General features: G+C 47.7%; 1 protein-coding gene across 10 annotated transcripts in view; it reads right to left on the bottom strand.

Annotated features, from left to right (window-relative positions):
• Pcnx2 (pecanex 2) overlaps window positions 1-19,699 on the bottom strand; it is a 192,747-nt gene that overhangs the window by 105,922 nt on the left and 67,126 nt on the right. For 7 of the 10 annotated variants that reach the window (XR_012442221.1, XM_074056857.1, XM_074056858.1 and 4 more), the window contains 3 exons: window positions 8,358-8,467; window positions 7,301-7,397; window positions 370-507 (listed from right to left, as the gene is read on the bottom strand). Coding sequence is in view for 7 of the 10 variants with exons in the window: in XM_074056857.1 (XP_073912958.1) it covers window positions 370-507; window positions 7,301-7,397; window positions 8,358-8,467 (345 nt within the window). In the remaining 3 variants the exon portion in view is untranslated. The remainder of the gene's footprint in view (window positions 1-369; window positions 508-7,300; window positions 7,398-8,357; window positions 8,468-19,699) is intronic. The other 3 variants (XR_012442222.1, XR_012442223.1, XM_020182141.2) reach the window with 2 other exon arrangements.

Here is a 19,699-nt window from a genome sequence, read left to right as displayed (position 1 = left end):
GCTGTTTTCACCAAACATGGTGTTCCCAGCCTTTTGGCTCTGTGACTCCTGTGTCACCTTTGATGTGGCATCTTCTCTCCTCTCTGCTCATGGAGGGGAGTGGTGGCCAGGCCCCCTCCACCCCACTGTTCTCACGATGGATTTCATGCCACCACTCTTGCAGACAAAGCACCTCTAGCTGGGGAAGACTGGGACCAAGTCTCCTGACGCCACTCTCCACACCTGTGGCCTCAGTCCTCCGTCTCCTGCCTGGCCTTCTGTCCCCTGCCTGGGGCTTGTCTGTCTGCTCAGTGCCCTCAAACCCCCTCCAGCCCAGCCAGTAAGAGAACAAGGAGGGAGAGACACAGTGTACACAGAGAGGACACCTACTCGTAAGGACAGGAATACGGTACTCGCGCTGACTGCAAAGGAGAGGACGGCGGCCACCAAGCAGATGACGAGGTCTGACCTCAGCATGTCCTTCTGGAAAGAGGAGACCACCGTGAGGCTGACCTTCCTGGTTTCTCTCTGCGGGTGAATCCGATGGAGGGATGCTGACCCTCGAACCAGTCCACAACTGCCTGACGTCCCCAGGTGCGCCCCAGATGGACCTCCACCAGCTTGTTCACTAGCTCCTATGGGGGTGGATGTTTGGGGACACTGAGGCAGACCATGGGGAAAGGAAAGGAGCTCTGAGAAGTTAGTGTGCACATGGTGACCGTGGAAAAAAGACAGGTTTCTACCCATGCAGGAGACACAAGGTTCTCTTGCACAAACACAGAAGGGGTGCAAGGCCCCCAAAGAGCTCCCTAAAGGGACCCTAACCTACCAAGGCCCGGCAAAGGAGGGCCAGGTGCTAACAGCTCTACTTGGCCTTGGGGTGGCCCACAGCCTGGGTGCACCGAGCACAATACACTTAGACTGAGAAAAGGCTTCCGAGTTACTTAAACATGTGTGCAATGTGTACACACATGATTTGCAGTGACTTGTCAGCGGTTTCCATCACACAACACCGTGGCCTCTGAGCAGGAGGTAGGGGAAGAAAAGCAAAGATGGACCAAAGAACGCCACTGACACAGATGCATGGAAAGTGGCCTGGGAGCCTCAGGGGACACAGTATGGCTGATGGGTGGATCAAAGAGGACATCAGGGTCACCCATTCACTTCTTTCTCTAGAGACAGATGAGTGATCATCCACAATTATTCAAAGTTATTGCACTGTTTCCCAAAAGTTCTGAAGCCATCAATAAGTTATACCTCCCTTTCTTATATTGAAAAGGAGTCATGCTTTTTCATTAATTGTTTGGGATGTTATCTAACAGAAAATTATACAAAAGATATGCCTCCTTCCACCAAGACACTTTCCTCTTGACAGATACCCTTCAGCATCCATTTAGAGAGGGTCTCTCAGCTTGTGTTTGTCTAAAATATTTTTATTTTACCCTCATCCTTTCTTTTAAAAGAAATTACTATTGTTGAACTGGGGGTTATGTTGTGACATTTACAAAAATTCTACAATGTATCTTAGCTGAATTCACCCCTCCATCATTCTCCTTTATCCTCCCTTGCCCCCTTCCCTGGAATAGCTTCAGCAGGTCTCATTTTTCCATTTTCATACATGAGTACACAATATTTCCACCACATTCACCTTCCTATCCCTTTCTTTATGTCCTCTTCCCTCCCAGACAGGACCTGTTTTACCTTCCTATTCTCTACTTTTGACAGAAGGCATTTTTGTTTGATTAAGATAGCTACACAGGGAGTTTCCTTGTGACATTTCCATGTATATATGTATTAGAACCTGAATTGGTTCATTTCCTCTGTTTTTCTCCTTTCTACCTTAGTCCCCTTCTGATGGTGATTTCAACAGGTTTAAAAATCCTATATTCATTGTTGTATTCCTGCCCTCCTCCTTGAAAGATATTTCACTGGGTATAGAATTCTAGCCTGGCAGTTACTTTCATTACAAAAGCAAGACAGCTTTTGGCCTGTCATTCCTTTGAATGAGCCTGTTTATTTACTGTGTTAAGATGGTCCGTGATCTCGGCAGTCAACCATCTCACTGTGACTTGTCTGGTGTTATTAAATTTACCCTGTTTCTGACTCAGTGGGTCCCTGAGTGTCGACATCAGAGACTCCATCAGTCCTGGTAAGTTTCAGGTATTATCTCACCAGATTCTTGCTCTAATTTGTCCGTCTCTTTCTCTCATGGTTATACTTCTGGTTGCTAATTCTCTCTTTAGAGCTGTCTAATCTCCCCTGACGTGGGGGAGACGATTTTTTTTTTCTTTTTTTAATTCAGTTGCTTTATTTGTTTGTTCACTTAGCAAGTTCTGTTTGTCTCTGTTTTAAACATGCCTGGGTCATCCCAAATATCTTCTATTATCTGTAAATTTTAAAGCATGCCTTTACTTCTTTAAACACAGTAAGTGCAATTATTTTAAAATCTGTGTCTGGTCTTCCAACATCTGACGCATTCTCAAACCTCCTTCTGCTGGTTCCTTGTTCCCTTGCATAGTTTGATTTTTTACTATAAGCTTCTTGTGTTCCTTAGAAAATTGTTTTTCGAAATCCCTGTAGCCTCAGAGAGGCAGAGCCCTCCATAAGAGGAATGCAGTCTGCTTCTGCCATGGGGCATTTCTAGTCAGGGCCACTTGAAATTCATAAACTGAGGGGTTTGTGCCACCCAGTCCTTAGAGTTTGTGCTGTAAGAAGCGCTCAATCTGCTTTTGCTGAAAAGCAATGTCTCCTTATTTAGGTCCACAAATTAACTAAAAACAGGAAAAGCGAGGCATCCCTGCCTCCATTTTGTATCTGTCTTTGCTCTAAGCCATTCTCTTAATTTCACTTTACAATCACCTTGGATTCCAGAAAGGACAGATTTGATATCTGTATGACAATGAACTAGAGCCACATGGAGCTGCCACCCTCCCAGTGAGGACAATTATCTCAAAAATCCTCCCAAACAGGAACCAGATTACTCCTTCCAGGTGATAACTTGGCAAAACTGGAGCAGACCACCTGCCTGACCAAAACTGCCAGCCCCACCAGTCATGAAACCAACCAGACCACCCTGTGAGTGGGACTGCTTAACTATGCGCGCCTTTGTCCCCGTCCCCAGTTCTTTTGTCTACTTAAACCTATAGCTTGTGTCTGCACCTGAAGATGGCTGAAGGTGAGCTGAGTGCCTTCTCTGCGTCCTCCCACGCTGTGTCCTGAGTCTCGTAATAAACCTCCTTTCTCTGCCTTCACCAGGCCTCTTTATTTGGTGTTTAGGGGCGGGTGGCTGCACCAGGCATATGGACCCAAGTTTGGGCCTTGGGTCCAAAACTGGTTTCAATGCTACAAATCCGTGCAAAGTTACAAGCTCCCAGGACACTCCTCTTGTGCTCACTGTGGAGGTGAGGTTTTTTGCATGTCCCCGCAGGGAGGACGATGGACTCTGAGAGTTGTGGCTCTTTACTGTCCCAGCCTGATGGTGGTGGTCATCCCTCAGACACCTCATCTTGGCAGCCCCAGACTTTGATTTCTGCTCTCCACAGTGTGAAGGCTGAAAACCAAGGCTCCAGCCCCCACAGGGCATCCTGGGCAGATCCCTGGGGACAAAAAGCTTCCTGCCTGTTTCTTATCTGTCAAATTCTTATCTGAAAGCTCCTTACTATTCTGTTAGCTTTTTGTTACATTTAAGAAGGACTGTGTGTGTGTGTATTTTATTCTGAATTTTTGCTTTTACTTTGCAAAGTCTTGTTAGGATAAATTATCTGCCATCATACGGAAAGAGGAATTCCTCCTCCTCTCTTCCTCTTCCTCTCTCTCCCTCTCTCCCCTCCCTCTTTCCCTCCCTCCCTATCCTCCCTTTCTCTCCCTCTCCTTTTTGCAGAAACTCTTTAATGCTCTCTGGTTTACACCACTGTGTGGTAAGGGATTAGCACATAAAATTCTTTCTTCTCTGCTAACCACTGCACATTGAATAACCAGTCCTTGATTGTGACACTAATTTCCACACACTGCAGTCTCATAAGTAATTTGTCTCCTTGCTGTGTTTCTTCAATGCACTAATTCCACCCTAATCTTAGATGGTTCTCATACTTTGTTCTCACCAGTCAGTCTTTAGAATATACTCTTAAACTTCAAAGTGCTAACTTCTTTTTCTCATTCTTCTCTTTCAAGTTTTTTTTTATTTACAAACCATTAAGTGCTATTCTTCTAAATAAACTTTAGAATCACTTGCCAAAGCTGTGAATATAAATCTTTTGTAAGTGTTTTGAACTTTATTAAACCTAGAAATTTATTTTAAAAGGAATGGCATTTGAAAAATCTCAGTCCTCCTGTCCGAAGTCAGGTCAGGTCTGTTGGTCACCACTAACTGGGAACTTCGTTTGCATTTTAACACAGTTGTCCTTTCCTTTATTTGTGTCTCTGCTCATTAAAATCCACCCCCTTATCAATTCACGTATTTTGTTGCTGTTGTAGTTGGATCGTGTTTTCATTATATTTTCTGAGGTTAGTTCTGGTATGTTAAAACACTCTTCCTTCTCCAAATTTTCTTTTCTCTGGTACTATTTGTGAATCCTCTTATTAATCACAGCTGGTTTAGTAAGCTTTTCTGTGCATTCTCTCTATATAATAACCTCATCTCCCTCTTTTGGACGTTATACTGGCCAGAACCTCTAAAATAGCACCTGGTGATATTAGTGTTTTGCTCTCTGTTTTCTAAGGGGAAGCGCATGCATGTTTAGCCAAGAAATATATTCACTTTTAGTACAGTAAACTCTTGTTTTTGAGCAAGGGTCTCACTGCTGGCTTCACCCAGGCTGGCTTCAGACTTGCAATCCTCCTCCTCTGCCCCCACCCCCAGTGCTGGGATCACAGGAGCACACCACACCTGGCTTAGGGTAAGCATTTAAAATTCACTGTGGCACAGCTGGGAGCACTCCATGCTCCTCCCCTGAAAAGAAGCTCCACACCCAGCACACGTGGACCGCACACGACAACTGCCTAGAGGAAGCTATTTGAATTTTACACATAAAAATAGGAGGTTTTGACCAGGCCCTGTGGCTCAAGCCTATAGTCACAGCTATGTGGTAGATAGAGATCCAGGAGGATCACAGCTCAAAACTAGCCTGCGCCAAAAGCTAGCGAGACCCCCATCTCCACCAGCAAGCTAGGCATGGTGGCACAGAGCTGTGATCTAGCTATGCGAGGAAGGAAGACAGCGGTCTGGGCAAATATGCCAGACCCTACCTGAAAAATAAGTAAAGTCAAAAAAAGGGATGGGGCATGATTCAAGATGTAGAACAACTGCCTAGCAAGTACGAGGCCCTGAGTTCAAACCCCAGCACTGCCAAAAAGAAAAAAGATTGTCAGGCAACCCCCTAGTGAAGTCTGTGTTTTTAGTGACTATGACATTTTGGTAGTGAGCTCCCTGTGCACCCCATCTTGCAGAGTGAAAATGTGCACACCCAGTGTGCATCTCTCTCTAGACACACGTTTCTTCACACACAGACTGGAAAACACCTGCCTGATGGACATCCTAATTAAAATGCAGATCCCCCGGGTCCCTGCACTGGCAAAATGGGAGAGGAAGGGGGAGAGAGAGAGAGAGAGAGAGAGAGAGAGAGAGAGAGAGAGAGAGAGAGAGCTGGCACAAGACACAAAAGCTGTTACACATCAACCTATAAAAGCTGAATCTGATACTCCCATTAAAATATGATAATTAGACCAGAGACTTTTCAGAGAAGCAAGCACAAACATCACATTAAATCACCTAGCAAGCTGTGCTCTGCATTGTGCAACGTGTTTCAAAGGCTATGGAGCCAGCAAGGCAGAAGCTAACCCGCCACGCCTAATTATGCTAACAAAACGCTGTCAGCATCTTCTGGACACATTTCTCTGGGATTCATTTTTTATTTTTAACTGCACTAAATCAGAAAATGGAGAGCTATAGTCATTAGTGGTGAATTCTAGGAAGGCACAGGGGACATAGCGTTTCTCAGATATCCACAGGGGGACTTTTGGGGAGAATGGGGTCCACACTAGGCCTTCCAAAGATGGATCTGCAAGTTTGGCCTGATCTTCCCCCAGAAGTCTCCTGGTACAAATGTCAACCGGCAGACTAGAGATGCCACTTGGATGTCAACTGTCAACGTCTTTCTTCCCCAGCGGCCATCTCATCCCCCTAGCGACTTCCTCTCTGCCCAGCTTTTAATTGTCTCTGCCCTTAAAACTCAGGAACCTCACCCTGCCTCATATCAAGTGGTGGGTCCCTAAGTGCCCTGTGGTGACAAAAAGCCTGAGCGCTTTAGCCTGAGTTGTGACCACGCCCCAACGGGCGTAAGTACATGCTTTTTACAACATGCCCTCGTTGGCTGTGAGACCTGTCGTTCTGTTGACAGACTGTAATCTAGCTCACCTAAATTCATGGCAGTGCACTGAGCAGCTACTGGCATTGGGGTCTGGCCTGTGGATGTCCAGAAACATGCGACATATTCCCGGCTGCAGGAAATCGCAGTCCACAGACCACTGACAGCTTTTCTCTTTCTTAGTCATTCGTGAGACACACAGGAGAAGCACACGAGGAAGCCATTGGACTCTTCTGTGCTCAATCCTCCAATGTAAGGGAGCTCATGAAACCAGGGAGCACCGCTTTCCAAAGTAGTAATGGCAGCTGATCCCAAAGACACCACTTCTGCGCAAAGGATGTCTGAGACTGCCCCAGGGCCATTTTCCTGGTTTCCATATTTAACAGCCTGGATTCTCTCCTGCCTTCCTTCTCATCCTCCTTTCTCTTCCACCCAGGATGTGTTCCATTCACTATTGTCCCCGTGTCTGTGCCACCATAGCCCAAAGGCTGGTAGCCAGGGCTGGGCGGATGTCAATGCTGAGTCAGGAGACCCTGGAAAGAGCTTAGAGCTCAGGGCGAGGCTGAGGGAGGTGAAGGAGCTGTGCATGGAGCAGGTCTGGAACTCAGGTGGGCTGCACATTTATGCAAGGAGCTTCGGTTTGCACAGAGCCTACCCGCTGCTTAGTGCCAGCCATGGGCAGGCACTGGACATGGAACCATGAGAATGTACAGGCAAGCTGCCACCACTGAGGACTGACAGACCCCTGAGGCCTGTGTACAGCATCTTTCTGCAGGGAGCTCAGGGGTCCACCATGGGCAGAAAGCTCAGCGGTCCCAGGAGTCAGGTCTGGACCTGGACTGGGTGCCCCTACCTGCCCACCCTCCTCATGCCACCTAGCTGGCTGGAGCAGGAGAGCCACAGCCAGCCCTGTCCACCAGAGAGACCTCATAACAGGCTACACAGCACAAATGTCTCACCACTGAGTCCTTCATCTTCTGAGGCAGAGGGTCTGCAGCCGACTCTTCCAGGTTTTGATGTAAAAACTTAGGGAGCCATCCGTTTTGGATAAAGGACCTAGGAGTGGAAAACACACAGGGTTTACTTTGTAAAGTACGTGCCTAGGCCGGTGTGTGAGGTTGGCAGCTTCCAAGTCCTCCCAGCTGCCCATCGACAGTGAGAGCAAGTGCACTTTCCCCAGGGAGCTAGTAACAAAAAGAGAGGGGCAAGGTTTAGATTTTTAAATTTCACCCTAATGACAGTGGCCAAGCACTGTCAGGCTCTTCCATTTCTGCCAGCCCTTGGGCTCCATCCTCACACAGTGCTGGCAGAAGTCAACCTTCCAGCCATACATTTGTCACGAAAAATCATGCAAACCACGTTTATCTCTTCTTTCCCTCATTTTCCACAGTTTTCATCTGATTTCACCCCACAGCCCATGGTTGTGGTGCTGCAGCCCCCACCCAGAGGGAGCTTAAGTCAAAAGCTTTTGTAAGTTTGGACAAATTGTACAAGATGCTACCATGAACATCTGACACTCACTGTGATATCACATGAGGGCTGACACAAGACTCATTTTAAAGCCAAAGGGCCCTGACCTTGTTGGGAACAAAAACTTTAAAAACCTCCTTTCAAAATAAAAATTAAAACCTCCTTTCAGAGGCTAGTCTCCCCAGGGTGGCCACAATGGGGCTTGGTGCAGCCAACAAGGACATTCCCAGCTGTGCCTTCCATGCACCTGAGTGAGGGAGGCCACCTAGGGCTTGGTCGCTGCCGGCCATCTGTTCCTGCCACTCTGCATTTCTGTCCAAAAACAGAGCGCAGAGGTGGGGTGTGACTGGAAGCTCTCCCTTGAGTTTCACTCATTTCTGGGCACCCGCCCTTTCTCCCACCCTCATCCAGTGAACAGCCAGCTTGTTCAGCAAGTGTGAAAGGGCAATGGATGCTGAACAGGTGTCTCCTGCTTCAGATAGCAGCCAGGGCTGCAGGGATGGCCCCCACAGCAGGGACAAGAGGGAGCAAGGCACAGTTACTCACAGGAGCACGGACGGGTCACTGCTCTGCCGGCTCAGGTGATAGGACAGTGCTACTAAGAGACCACAGAAGGCTGAGAAGAGCGCGGGGATGTGCTGTGTGCTCCATGGCTCCTGAGGAAGACAGCAATGAGTTGAGCAATGCCTAACACGTACACTTCCTCACCTCTCCACATGGAAACCCTGCTGCTCTGCCTTCACACTGCTTCCATGTTTGTCTAGTGTCTTTAGTCATCTAGGATAAAAGGCTCAGTATAACAAATACATAAACCAGTGCCACAGCTGTTTACAGTCACGTGAGTGTTACACACTGTACATGAGGGTTTGTGTTGCATTTTGTATGACTGGCAGGTGTGCTCACACCAGCCTTGCCACCAACAGGCAAGGGACACATTGCACTAGGACAGGGTGACAGCTACGATGTTACCAGGCAATGGGATTTTTCAGCTCTGTTACCATCGTACGGAGCCAGCACAGTCTATGAGGTCATGGATCAGAGGTCGTAGGGACAGAAAGAGGAAGAATACCTCTATTTAGTGAAGAAGTGAGTTTGCTGCAGAAGGGTGTGCGTGTCACACCGGCAGCAGCCTCTCCGGCATCTTGTGTTTCCTGCATTCCTAGATTGCATCAGGAGACCCCCGTACTGTCCAGGTCTGTGTAAGGTGTCGCTCTGTGATGCTGGTCAACAACGCTCTGCTCGGAACACAGTCCATCCTTAACTGGAGCACGACTGTGCAGCTAGGTGAGAGGCTGTGAGGTCGAGGTCCGATCCTCCTCTGGCTTAGCCCGTGAACAGCAGGTGCTCGGCTGTCTTTCCCCAGCGTCTTCTCAACACCCCGTGTGGAGCCCGGCCACGAAAGCCATTTAATGAACGTGAACAGAAGCAACACACTGGATCTGAGAGATCACTCCATGCTCACGCGTGACACAGACTTGAGAGGGGCGGGCGGGGATGGTTTTATTTAAGCGTCCACACCGATGCAGGAGGCTGGCCCTCATGCATGCAGGACGGTGGTTGGAAGCCTGGGCTCTCTCTGATCAAGACCACAAACTTCAAACCCAGCTCTGCTGGCTGCCTGCACTACAACCCTGAGCCGGCTGTAACACTTCAGCTGACTTAACCTAAAAAGGCCTTCCGAGTGTCAGTCACCCAGTGAGGCTGTTGAAAACATCATTGAATAACGGGGTGTGAGACCTCAGTACAGTAGCTGTAAAACGCTCAGTAAACGTCTGCTATGACTACATGCTTCCCTCAGCTCCAGGAAGACACCAGGACTGTGCTCAAGTGACATTTCCCGAGAAAGCCCACGGCAACATTAAGTCCCAGACCTCTCCAGGACACACAGGGAAAAAGAGGACTTTTGTAGATTCCTTTTACGTTTCCAACTCGGCAGTGACAACAGAAAACAAGGAGTGGGAACTCCTCTACCGAATGTGAACTGGGTCTTAGCAGGATGGGCAGTTCTTCCTCCTCAATGCGCCGCTGGCTGCACAGGTAGGCCTGATGGGTGACTCTTGGTAACCACTGGGAGCTGTTGCACCCCTGGGGTGCACCCTGTGCTGGGAAGAGCCAGGCCTGCATTCATTCCTCCCTACACGTGACTTTTTCTTTTTTTTGGTTGCAGTACTGGGGTTTGAACTCAGGACCTACACCTTGAGCCACTCTAAGCCCTCTTTTATGTGATGGGTTTTTTTTTTTTTGAGATAGAGTCTCAGGAACTATTTGCCTGGGCTGGCTTCGAACCACAATCCTCCTGATCTCTGCCTCCTGAGTAGCTAGGATTACAGGCGTGAGCACTGGTGCCCGGCTTGTGGCTTCCTTTTTAAGCAGAGTCCATCGCTCTTTGAGCAACAGGCAGGAGTGAATGGCGGGGATACAGGGCATGACAAGAGGGTGAGAATTTCCCTCAACGACATAAGGGCAAACTGATCCAAAATATACATACTGCTACCGAGCAATGGAGGGCAGGGTGGGGGAAAAGGGGTTGAGGCCATGACATAGGTGCCCCGCTGGCATGCCTCACAGTCCTGCCTTCCACCTCATGGCACCTTTTTAGGAAGAGCTGAGCATCCCTGAGCTCCGACAGACGGTGAGCAGGCAGACTGTCCAGGTCTCCTGGGGCTCTGTGCTGGAAACACACGTGTGCTCTAAGTGCTTAGTTTTGTTCATGTTTTTAACCATCAGACATGTACACACACATGCGTGCACACGGACACACGTGTACACACAACTAACTTCTGTTGACTTGGGTCTTGACACAACTACTTAGAGTCCTTTTTACAGAAGTCAGATTTGAGGGACGGACCTGTGCCCCTTGCATGTTCTACTCCTTCCTGTCCTACCTTCTCCCCAGACTTTGTCCTTGGTGACACTTCCAGGGCTGGGCTTCCCTCCCTGCCCAGGCTCTGAAGGCGATTCCTGCACTTGAGACCTGAGACAGGTTGGTTCTGAGGTTGGGGGGCAGGGGTCCTGCTGCACAGGACATTGAGGAGCCAAGAAAAAAAAGGAATGTATTTGTGGATTTTTTATCTGGACAGAGAAGGTGATAAGAGCATCTGAGTGTACAGAGTCTACTCAGAGCTTAAACCACCCATCCTACGAGGAAACGCAGAGGAGGAAGACGAGACACCAACAGGCATTGCTGGGAAGCGGGGATCTTAAAATTAACTATTATACTTGAAGCATGGTTTAGTGGTGGATCGTTACCGTTACAGGTAACTTCTTTTATTCTAGCACACACATGCTTGTGGGCCCACAAATACATAAAGATTTTGGGGAAGATCAGGCTTTAAACAACCTGTCACTCACGGGTAATGAAGCATGCCCCATGTGACATTTTCTCCAAATGTAACATCTCTAATCGCTTTGGGATGCGTCTCCTGGGCCCCTAAATTGGGAAGGATAGAGATTGACGAGCACCAGTTTCTTAAAACTCCCACAGGTTTTGAAATATTTTTATGGGGCAGAAATAAAAGTGTCTAATAGTCCCACAACTCTGTGGCAGATTCCACGTGCGTTTGGGAGTCGTTTTGGTGACAGCACACAGGGCGGTTCAGCTTCACATAAAAGCACACTCCGAAGGGACTCGTAGCTTTCACATTTTTTCCCTTAGAAACTTCAGACGTCTCTTCTGATGGAATTTATGGGCAGACTAATCAACAGTCTGACTATAAAGTGAATGTAAGCAGGTCAAGTTCTCACTCCGCTGCGCCTTTCATGTCAGATAAATGCTTTCTTTCTAAATAAACAGAAGGGCAGTCTTCTCACCCATCAAGCATGGGCATTTCTGCAATCATAAAATAATAAGTCGATTATATCACTGTGATTCTGAGTAAGTCCTGCTTCTAGGCCTATTTTTGACACAAATTTCATCTCTGAATAAGAAGGGCTCAGTGTCATAAGGTTCCAGAGATTCAGCAAGATCCAATGTGTCACCCAGCCCTTTAACTATTCCCTGTCCCCACACGATGCCCATAGTTGTCCTGCAGCCGCAGGTGCCATGTGGGACAGACACACTCCAGGCTCTGGGCTCCCAGCAGCTGGTGTGCGTCCCCATAGCAGCTCCTGGCCCTCACGGGCCCTGGACACATGAGGGGCTGTCAGTGCCCAGCCCCTCATCCAACTCAGAGCAGACGGCCAGAACGGGTCCAGTGATCACACGAATGAGCACGTTGACAACTGTGACAAGCCAGTCTTCACTGAGTGCTAACAGTAGACACTTCTATTTCATACTGGGTTCCATTTTGGTGAAAACACCAGATGCTTAAGAGACAAGGCAATATTTACTTTTAGGGGTGGCTACTGGACAGAAAAAAAGATGAGGTCATTAGCTAGCAAGATGGGATGACAGGTCCCATGTCTCTGAGCCTACAGACACAGGTAAAGGCACATGTCCGCGCATACTCACACACGAACCAGGGCTTGTACTTTTCTGGAAAACAATGACAGTTGCTTCCCTTCCAAGTTACGGGTAATTATTCAGTGCAAGAGTTTATGCGACACCTTTGTGTGACACTCACTGAACTAGGCAAACGGGAGAGAAGGCAGAGCAGAAACTGCAGCCTATGACTTCCAGACCCTCGTGGCGGGTCAGGGAGCATGAGAAGTGCACACCACCACCACGGGCCCCACGGCAGCTCCTACGCACCGAGTGACACTGACAGCCTCAGAGCATGGCACCCCCCCCCCCACTGCTCAGCAAGCCTGGACAGCTTTATTTCCTTGGTTACGGGGTGTCTGCGTTGTTCAAAGAATTGATTACAAACAGGAAAACCCAGGGTTGGATAAACATGAATGGGACAACACTGCCTCCTGGACTCTGGAAGAGATGAAGATGAACTTCTGCTGGTGCAACAGGGACAGATGTCATCTCCCATCACTACCAGCATCGTCATGTCCACCATTGGGCCTGGGATGTTCACTTCCACCTACCCGACCTGCTCTGCACCTCTCACCCCACTCAAGACCGTCACTGGATCCCACCAGGACCGACCATGCAAACCCTCAGTGCTCAAGACCAAAACCTGAGCCAGCCTCTCCCTCACTCCACAGCTCTAATTCCATCTGGAACAGCTTCCGAGCCATCTTCTTTCTTCTTACTTCTCTTGTAGACCAACTTCTGCTGTCAAAGACATTTCAGCTTGAGAGTCTGACAAGTCAGTGCTGACTAGAGTTGGAGACCAACTACACTTCTGTTTGCCTGGATCTCTGGCCTCCTGAGTGCTGGCATTACAGGTGCATACCATAATGCCCAGCTAACGGCACTTTCTATCACTCTGGGAAGGGAGGCGTGTTCTTTTTCCCTGGTACAGACTTATTCACTAGTTCTTTGGACAGCTAAAAGCTTATAATTCGGTTGGTTAACTCCTAGAGTAACTATTATTAAACTGCTACCTGGCAGCTAGGTGTGACACAACTCCAGCCACAAGATGCGATCTGAAGTCTAAATAAAGCTCAGTTTTAACTGAGCTAAAACTTGAGTTTTATTTTCAAATTTCTCACTATGAAGTGTTCCCATAGTGTTCATTGTCCTTGAAACCGTCAGTGATTTCTGCTGATCAGTTACCACTTGTATTAGTTTTCTGCCAACTTCAAACAGCGCGGATGTGTCGTTACCTCAATGTCCCAGGACAAGGGGTCTGAGCACAGCCTGGCCGGGGTCTCTCCAGGTTGAAATCACAGTGCTGGCTGGACCTCGGATCTCATCTGAGACGTGGGGTCCTGGTGGTTGGCAGAATTCAGCTCTTTGTAGCTGTGGGACTGCAGTCCTGTTTTCTGGTTGACCAACAGCTGGGACCCATCCATAAAGGCCATCCTCGGGTCCTGGCTATGTGGTGTCCTCTGTGAGCTGCTCATACAAGGTCATGGGCGTCTTCATGCCATGCAGAAGACCTTGCTGCTTCCCCTGTCCCCTCCCCTTTAAATCTCTCATGGGGCTCCTCTGATGAGGTCAGATTCACCCAGGATGACTCCCCTTTTTGATTTTAATTTAAATCAGAGTTACCTGACTATAGACCCTCCCTACATCTGCAAACTCTCCCTTCCCCTTCACAGCAATTGCAGGTGACCTTAGAAGGTGACCGGCCATGCCATTTGACAAGAGCATCCAGCCAGGCTTGCTTCTCACAACACCACTTGAGGTGGGTTTTACTAATCCATTTTCCAGTGGGGGAAAACCCTGTAAATTAGGCACATGCCCTGCGGCAAATAACCAGAACAAAGCATCCTGAGTTTGCCATTGGAGTACAGAAATACTAATATCTTCTCTGTCTGTTACAAGGGGCAATGAGAAAGGGCAAATGAGAAAGCCCTTGGGAAATTATTTTTTAAAGTACCAGGTATCTTATCTGACTGGGAACTGTCCTTTGATGAGACTCCTGCTTTTGTACTTTAGGGAGCACAGAAGGCAGAGAAGGGTAAAGACCGTGGAGACACGGCCTAGGGTCTGAGGTTTGACGTGTGGGGCTGAGAACCTTACTCAGGTCTCCCTAGACTTCTGTTTCCTCATTTTGAAAAATAAAATGGAGAGCTGGAGAGCTTGCACCAGGGGACTAGGGGCCTCTCCAGAGCTAAAAACAATAAAAAAAAAAAAAAAACCTGTAGAATTCTAGGTTTGCTTTCTACCTATAATTAGATTCTGAGTCCCACGTGCAAAAACTGCACTGCTGGGGGCTGCGATCCTTCGGTACCTGGAGGAAGCAGGGAAACCCTCCGACAAGCAGTCGTTAATGAAGCTTGAGAAACATTAAATTATAATAATGTGCTTCCATCTCTGGATCCCTCACCATCAATAAAACAGAATCTCTTTGCAAGGGATAATAAAAAGTAGAAGCCATGGTTTACCCAGACAAATAGAAAACCCAGCTAATTAACTCCTGAGCCATTTCTCCAGGGAGCAAATACTCTGGCTGCGTGTGCATATCGCTGTCAAGCATTTAAGTCAGTGAGGGAGTCCGTCTGCATCCTACATGCTATCATCTTGGACGAGTTAAAGAGAACACGAAATTAATAGAGGAATCAAATCTTCCTTCCCTAATTAATATTCCAGGGGGCAAAGTCAACTCATGGTCCCTCAATCTGCATTTACCAAGTGACAATATTGAAAACCAAGGAAATAAATGCATATCAGGACCCAGGTAGAGAAATGCACCTCTGTCTAGACAGCTGACATGCTGCAGCTGCTCACAAGGACCATCCATTCATCGCAGAGTGGCAGAGATGGGGGGCCGGGAATGTCAGCTCCAGCAATGCAGAGGCAAGCACGGAAGGCGTACACAAAAGCGTCGCTCAGGAAGAAGTCGGATCTCAGCTCTCTTTCTTCCTGAGGATCCCCTGGTGAATTTGCTCGCCAAGTTCACTCAATTCACAGCATTTAATAGGTGCGGTGCCTGGGCGTCATGAGACCGTTACAGAGCTCAGGACTCTCAAATGAGGGGAGAGAAATGCAAATTGCTCTACTTAAAAAAAAACAAAAACAAAAACAAAAGCCATTTCAAAATGTAACTCAAGACCATTAAGATTTTGTTTAACACACTAGACTTTTTATTGCAAGTGACCCTTTTGTTTTATGTCGAGATGAACTAAACTTTGCCAAGGCGCCATGGTCCCATCTGGTCAAAAGCTGCTTCAACACTCAAACGCACAGCCCCAGGGCCATCTTTCCAGTGCAGAGAGGGCAGTGGGACCTCAAGACAGAGCCCACTCACTCTGACAACTTCTGGCCTCTGTCATGCCAGACACAGAATGGAAAAGTGAAATAAACAAAAGGCCCAGCCCGGGACAGAAGAGAGAGTTTATCCAGGACCTGTCTGGCCCTCTGCCACCGGTACTGACTCCCTGCAGCACTGTCTGGACACCCCAGGCTCTCCTGACTTTGGTGAGAAAAAACACTGGGATGGATCAGCAGTGCATCTTAGGAAAACAGAGCCAGGCTGGGGAGGGAAGGGAAGACCAGCCTGCCTACAACTAGGTAAAAACCCAGGAAGCCTAAATATCAGATTCTTAAACACTTTCTAAAGCCTCTAAGAATTTTGCAAGAGCTACCATGAACAACCCAGGGTGCACGTTACTTCTGACCATAGTAGAATTGGCAGATCTTAGATTTGGTTTTGGTTTTGTTTTTTCATTTTGGCAGTAGTGAGGTTTGAACTCAGAGCCTCGTACTTGCTAGGCAGGTGCTCTGCCACTTGAGCTACATACCCAGCCCTTTTGGCTTCAGTTATTTTTCAGATAGCATCTTGTATTTTTGCCCAGGCTTCTGACCGTGATTCTCCTACCCTGGGTGCCCTGTGTAGCTGGGATTACAGGTGTGTGCCACCATGCAATTCTTAGTGAAATAGGTTTCTCGGGGTGAATAGATTCTCCTCCAAAGTCTTGGGCCTTGATTCTTTGCAGGAAGCATCTTGAGTCCTGTGGAATATTCTTTTTCCACAGATGCCATCATGGCTATGATCAATGAATTATTTTCCACATGAAATGAGTTTTAGCTGCTCACAAGTATGAGGCAAGAGGCAAAGGCTCACCATAAGCCAAAGGTCAGAGTAAGCTAATGTGGCTTGACAGAGATGGCACAAGAGCAGACCAAGAGTTAGGGAGGTGAGGTTCTAGTCCAATGGTTCATGGGAGACTCATGAGCTCCCAGGTGGTCAGCCAGGTACCACATTGACAGGAGAGGAGGGACAGACGCAGTCCCTTCTCCTCACAAGCTGAGCATTCATCAGAGATGACACTCAGAGCTTGACCCAAAAAGAGGACATCCTTCAGAGGTGGCCAGTTAGCTCCACCCTCAAACATGTCATCGAGCCGAGCACGGCTTACCATTGACCCGGCAATCTCACTCCTGGGAGTTTTCTTAGGATGCATGAACATGCTGGGTGAAGGGAGAACTGGCTGTGAAGGAACAAGGACAAGAACTGTGAACAGTTCTGTCATGGCGTGCTGGTGATTTCCTGAAAGTGTGCACCTACCAAAAATGCCCCTAACTGAGCCAGGCCGCAGTGGTTCATGCCTGTAATCCCAGCTACACAGGAGGCTAAAATAGGAGGATTGAGGTTCCAGGCTAGCCTAGGCAAAAAACAGTTTACAAGTCCCCACCTCAATGGAAAAAAAGCTGGGTATGGTAGTGACCCCATCATCCTAGCCATGGTGGAAAGGTTAAAACAGGAGGACAGAGGGCCAGGTCAGCCTGGGCAAAAAGCGAGACCCCCCCATCTCCAAAATAACTAGAGCAAAAGGGCTGGAGGCATAGCTCAAGTGGTAGAATGCCTGTGAAGTCCCTCGTTCAAATCCCCCACCCCCCCAAAATGTCTCTAACTGTAGTCTTAGAATTGGTGGGTTTTATTGTGTGAACATTGTGCCCTGACAGAATGTACTTTTGATTCCAAAAAAAGTTTCAGGCATCAGATCACTGGTGGCCAGAGTTTGGGAAGACTTTGACTACAAAGAAACCCAGGCGACATCTTTGAGTTGGAAGAAATTTTCTGTAACTCACTTTTGAGGATCAAAACTTATCAAAATGGATGTTTAAAACCTACATTGTAAACCTGACTTCAAAAATTACCTAATGAATAATAAACAAAGAAACCAACAAACAAATACTGGAGCACAACAAAGCCCTGTTTTAAGGTTCTTGCAAGAAAACCTGTGAGTCAAAGTTTTTATAGGCAATGATTTTAGGAAAAGGCAGTAGAAAAAATGTCCTCAGAAGTCCATGGACTCAGAAAATACCCACCAAGGGCTTTCCTGAATGGGTACCTGAGGCCCTGGGGATGAATAAAGGAAAGTGGGGAGAAGGAGAGAAAGAGGGAGGGGGGAAAGAGAGGAAGAGAGAGAACCAGAAATACTGATGAATTATGAAATGCTGGTCTGTGTGGTAGAATGAACTCAGTACCAAATAGCACATAGGTTACATGTGTGTTTCAGAGAGTGGAGCCTTCCTCTTCTCCTTCCTCTCCTCCTTTCTCTCCTTTCCTCTCTCCCTCCGTTATTCCCTCCCTTCCTGTCTGAGAAAAGACCCACATGGAAGGGAAGGAAGGAGTTCAGAGGGAAATTGTGCCACTGACTTCCAGCTAAACTAAGCTGTGAACTCGGGGACTGGAGGGGATATTCAATTCCTTTCCTTCTGCAAGGAAAAGTTTAATTAGAGTTTAGATAATCTTTCTTGAAAGTTAGTTTTAGACGTTCATATGCTTTATATACACTCTCGAACATATTTTTTATTTATTCTTTTGCATTTAGCTTTTGCTTTAGCAAAGGGTATCTGCAGTTTAACACGTGAAATGTGCATAGCTCAAGTTGTCACTTACATGTGGCTTCTAGAGCTAACAACAAAAATACTACAACATGAAGACAAAAGGAGACTGTTGGGGGCCTCGTGGAAGGGAGAATAGGGTGATGGGTGAATATGATTGAAGTACTTTTATATATGTTTGAAAACAGCACAAGGAAATCCACTAAAACTGTTAAAAGAGGAGCTAAGAAAGAGCAATAGAGGGGGTGAATTTGATTGAAGTCTACTATATGCATGTATGTAAACATCACAGTGAAACCCTTTGCACAATTATAGATGCTAATTCCAGGTATGGTGGCTCATGCCTGTAGTCCCAGCTACACAGGAGGAAAAGACGGAAGGGTGGTAGCTCGAGACCAGCATAAGCAAAAAAGTTAACAAGACCCTATCTCCAAAAGCAAGCCAGGTATGGGTACACATCTGTAATCTTAGTTAGGCAGAAGGTAAAGGTGGGAGGATTGAGTTCTGAGGCCGGCCCTGGGCAAAAGTGTGAGACCCTGTCTGAAAATAACTAAAACAAAAAGAGGTGGTGGCTAAAGTAGCAGAGTACCTGCCCAGCAAGCACAAGACCCTGAGTTCAACCCCACTACCATATATATATATACCATATAAATATATACCGTGTGCATTTGCTAATCTAAAAAGTAAAATAAAGTGTACAATTTTAAAAAGCCTTAAGTGCAGGGTCCACATGGTCCACAAATGCCTGTAATATCAGCTTATTTTCTGCTTGGCTGAAGGCATCCTGAAGACCTGGGTTCTGTCCTCTTTGGACTTCAGGGCATCCTGTCTCCTTATAGCACTGTGTCCATCACAGGGCCTGCGACACCGTCCCTTCCCCAACTCCTGCTCTCCAGGAAGTGGCTTTCAGCTGTCTCTTCTTCCATTTGCCTGTTTCCAACAAGCACAACTCTTCTGTGAGTTCTTGACTTCTTTTCCATTTCAGACATTATTTGTTGACTTTCCCATAAGAAGAAGGATTTAGAGTTCCTCCTCTACTGTTCTCCAGCCTGTCCCTCCATGACAGACACCACGTGATGGTCACTCAGGTCCTTGTAAGTATACAACTGGGCCGAGGCTGGGCTGTGTGTGTGCCATGGTTGTTTCTTTGCTGATCTGACTCTCTGTGTTTCTGAAGTCAGCGTTCTCGTGTTTTCTCATCACCTCGGGCTCCTTGGCCGTGGTCCAGGCTCTGCTCTTCTCCATCTGGCTGAATCTACAGTCCATCTGTCCTCTCGATTCTGAAGTGTGGTGGCTGTCCAATCTGTCCTGCTCTGTCCACACAGCTTCCTGCAACTGGATCCCTGCCCTGTTCTGGTTTTCCAGAAGGAAGTGAAGTGACATGGTTTCATTGGCGCACTGACTCCCTGTTGAGATGCTTCCCATCCCCACCAGCCCCAGGTCACTGCTGACTGACTGGCAGAGAGACATCACAGACACAGGTGAGGCCAGGCAGGGCCCACGCACCATGGCAAGCCAGGCACTTTGACCTGTCTTGTGACACCAAGTGAGGCTCGCCTCGCCAGGCCCTGTCACCTCTCTGTGGCGCAGGTCCCAT

The sequence above is a fragment of the Castor canadensis genome, chromosome 15, assembly GCF_047511655.1.
Source record: "Castor canadensis chromosome 15, mCasCan1.hap1v2, whole genome shotgun sequence".
NCBI classification, from domain to species: Eukaryota; Metazoa; Chordata; class Mammalia; order Rodentia; family Castoridae; genus Castor; species Castor canadensis.
This window is presented reverse-complemented; position numbering and strand designations above follow the sequence as displayed.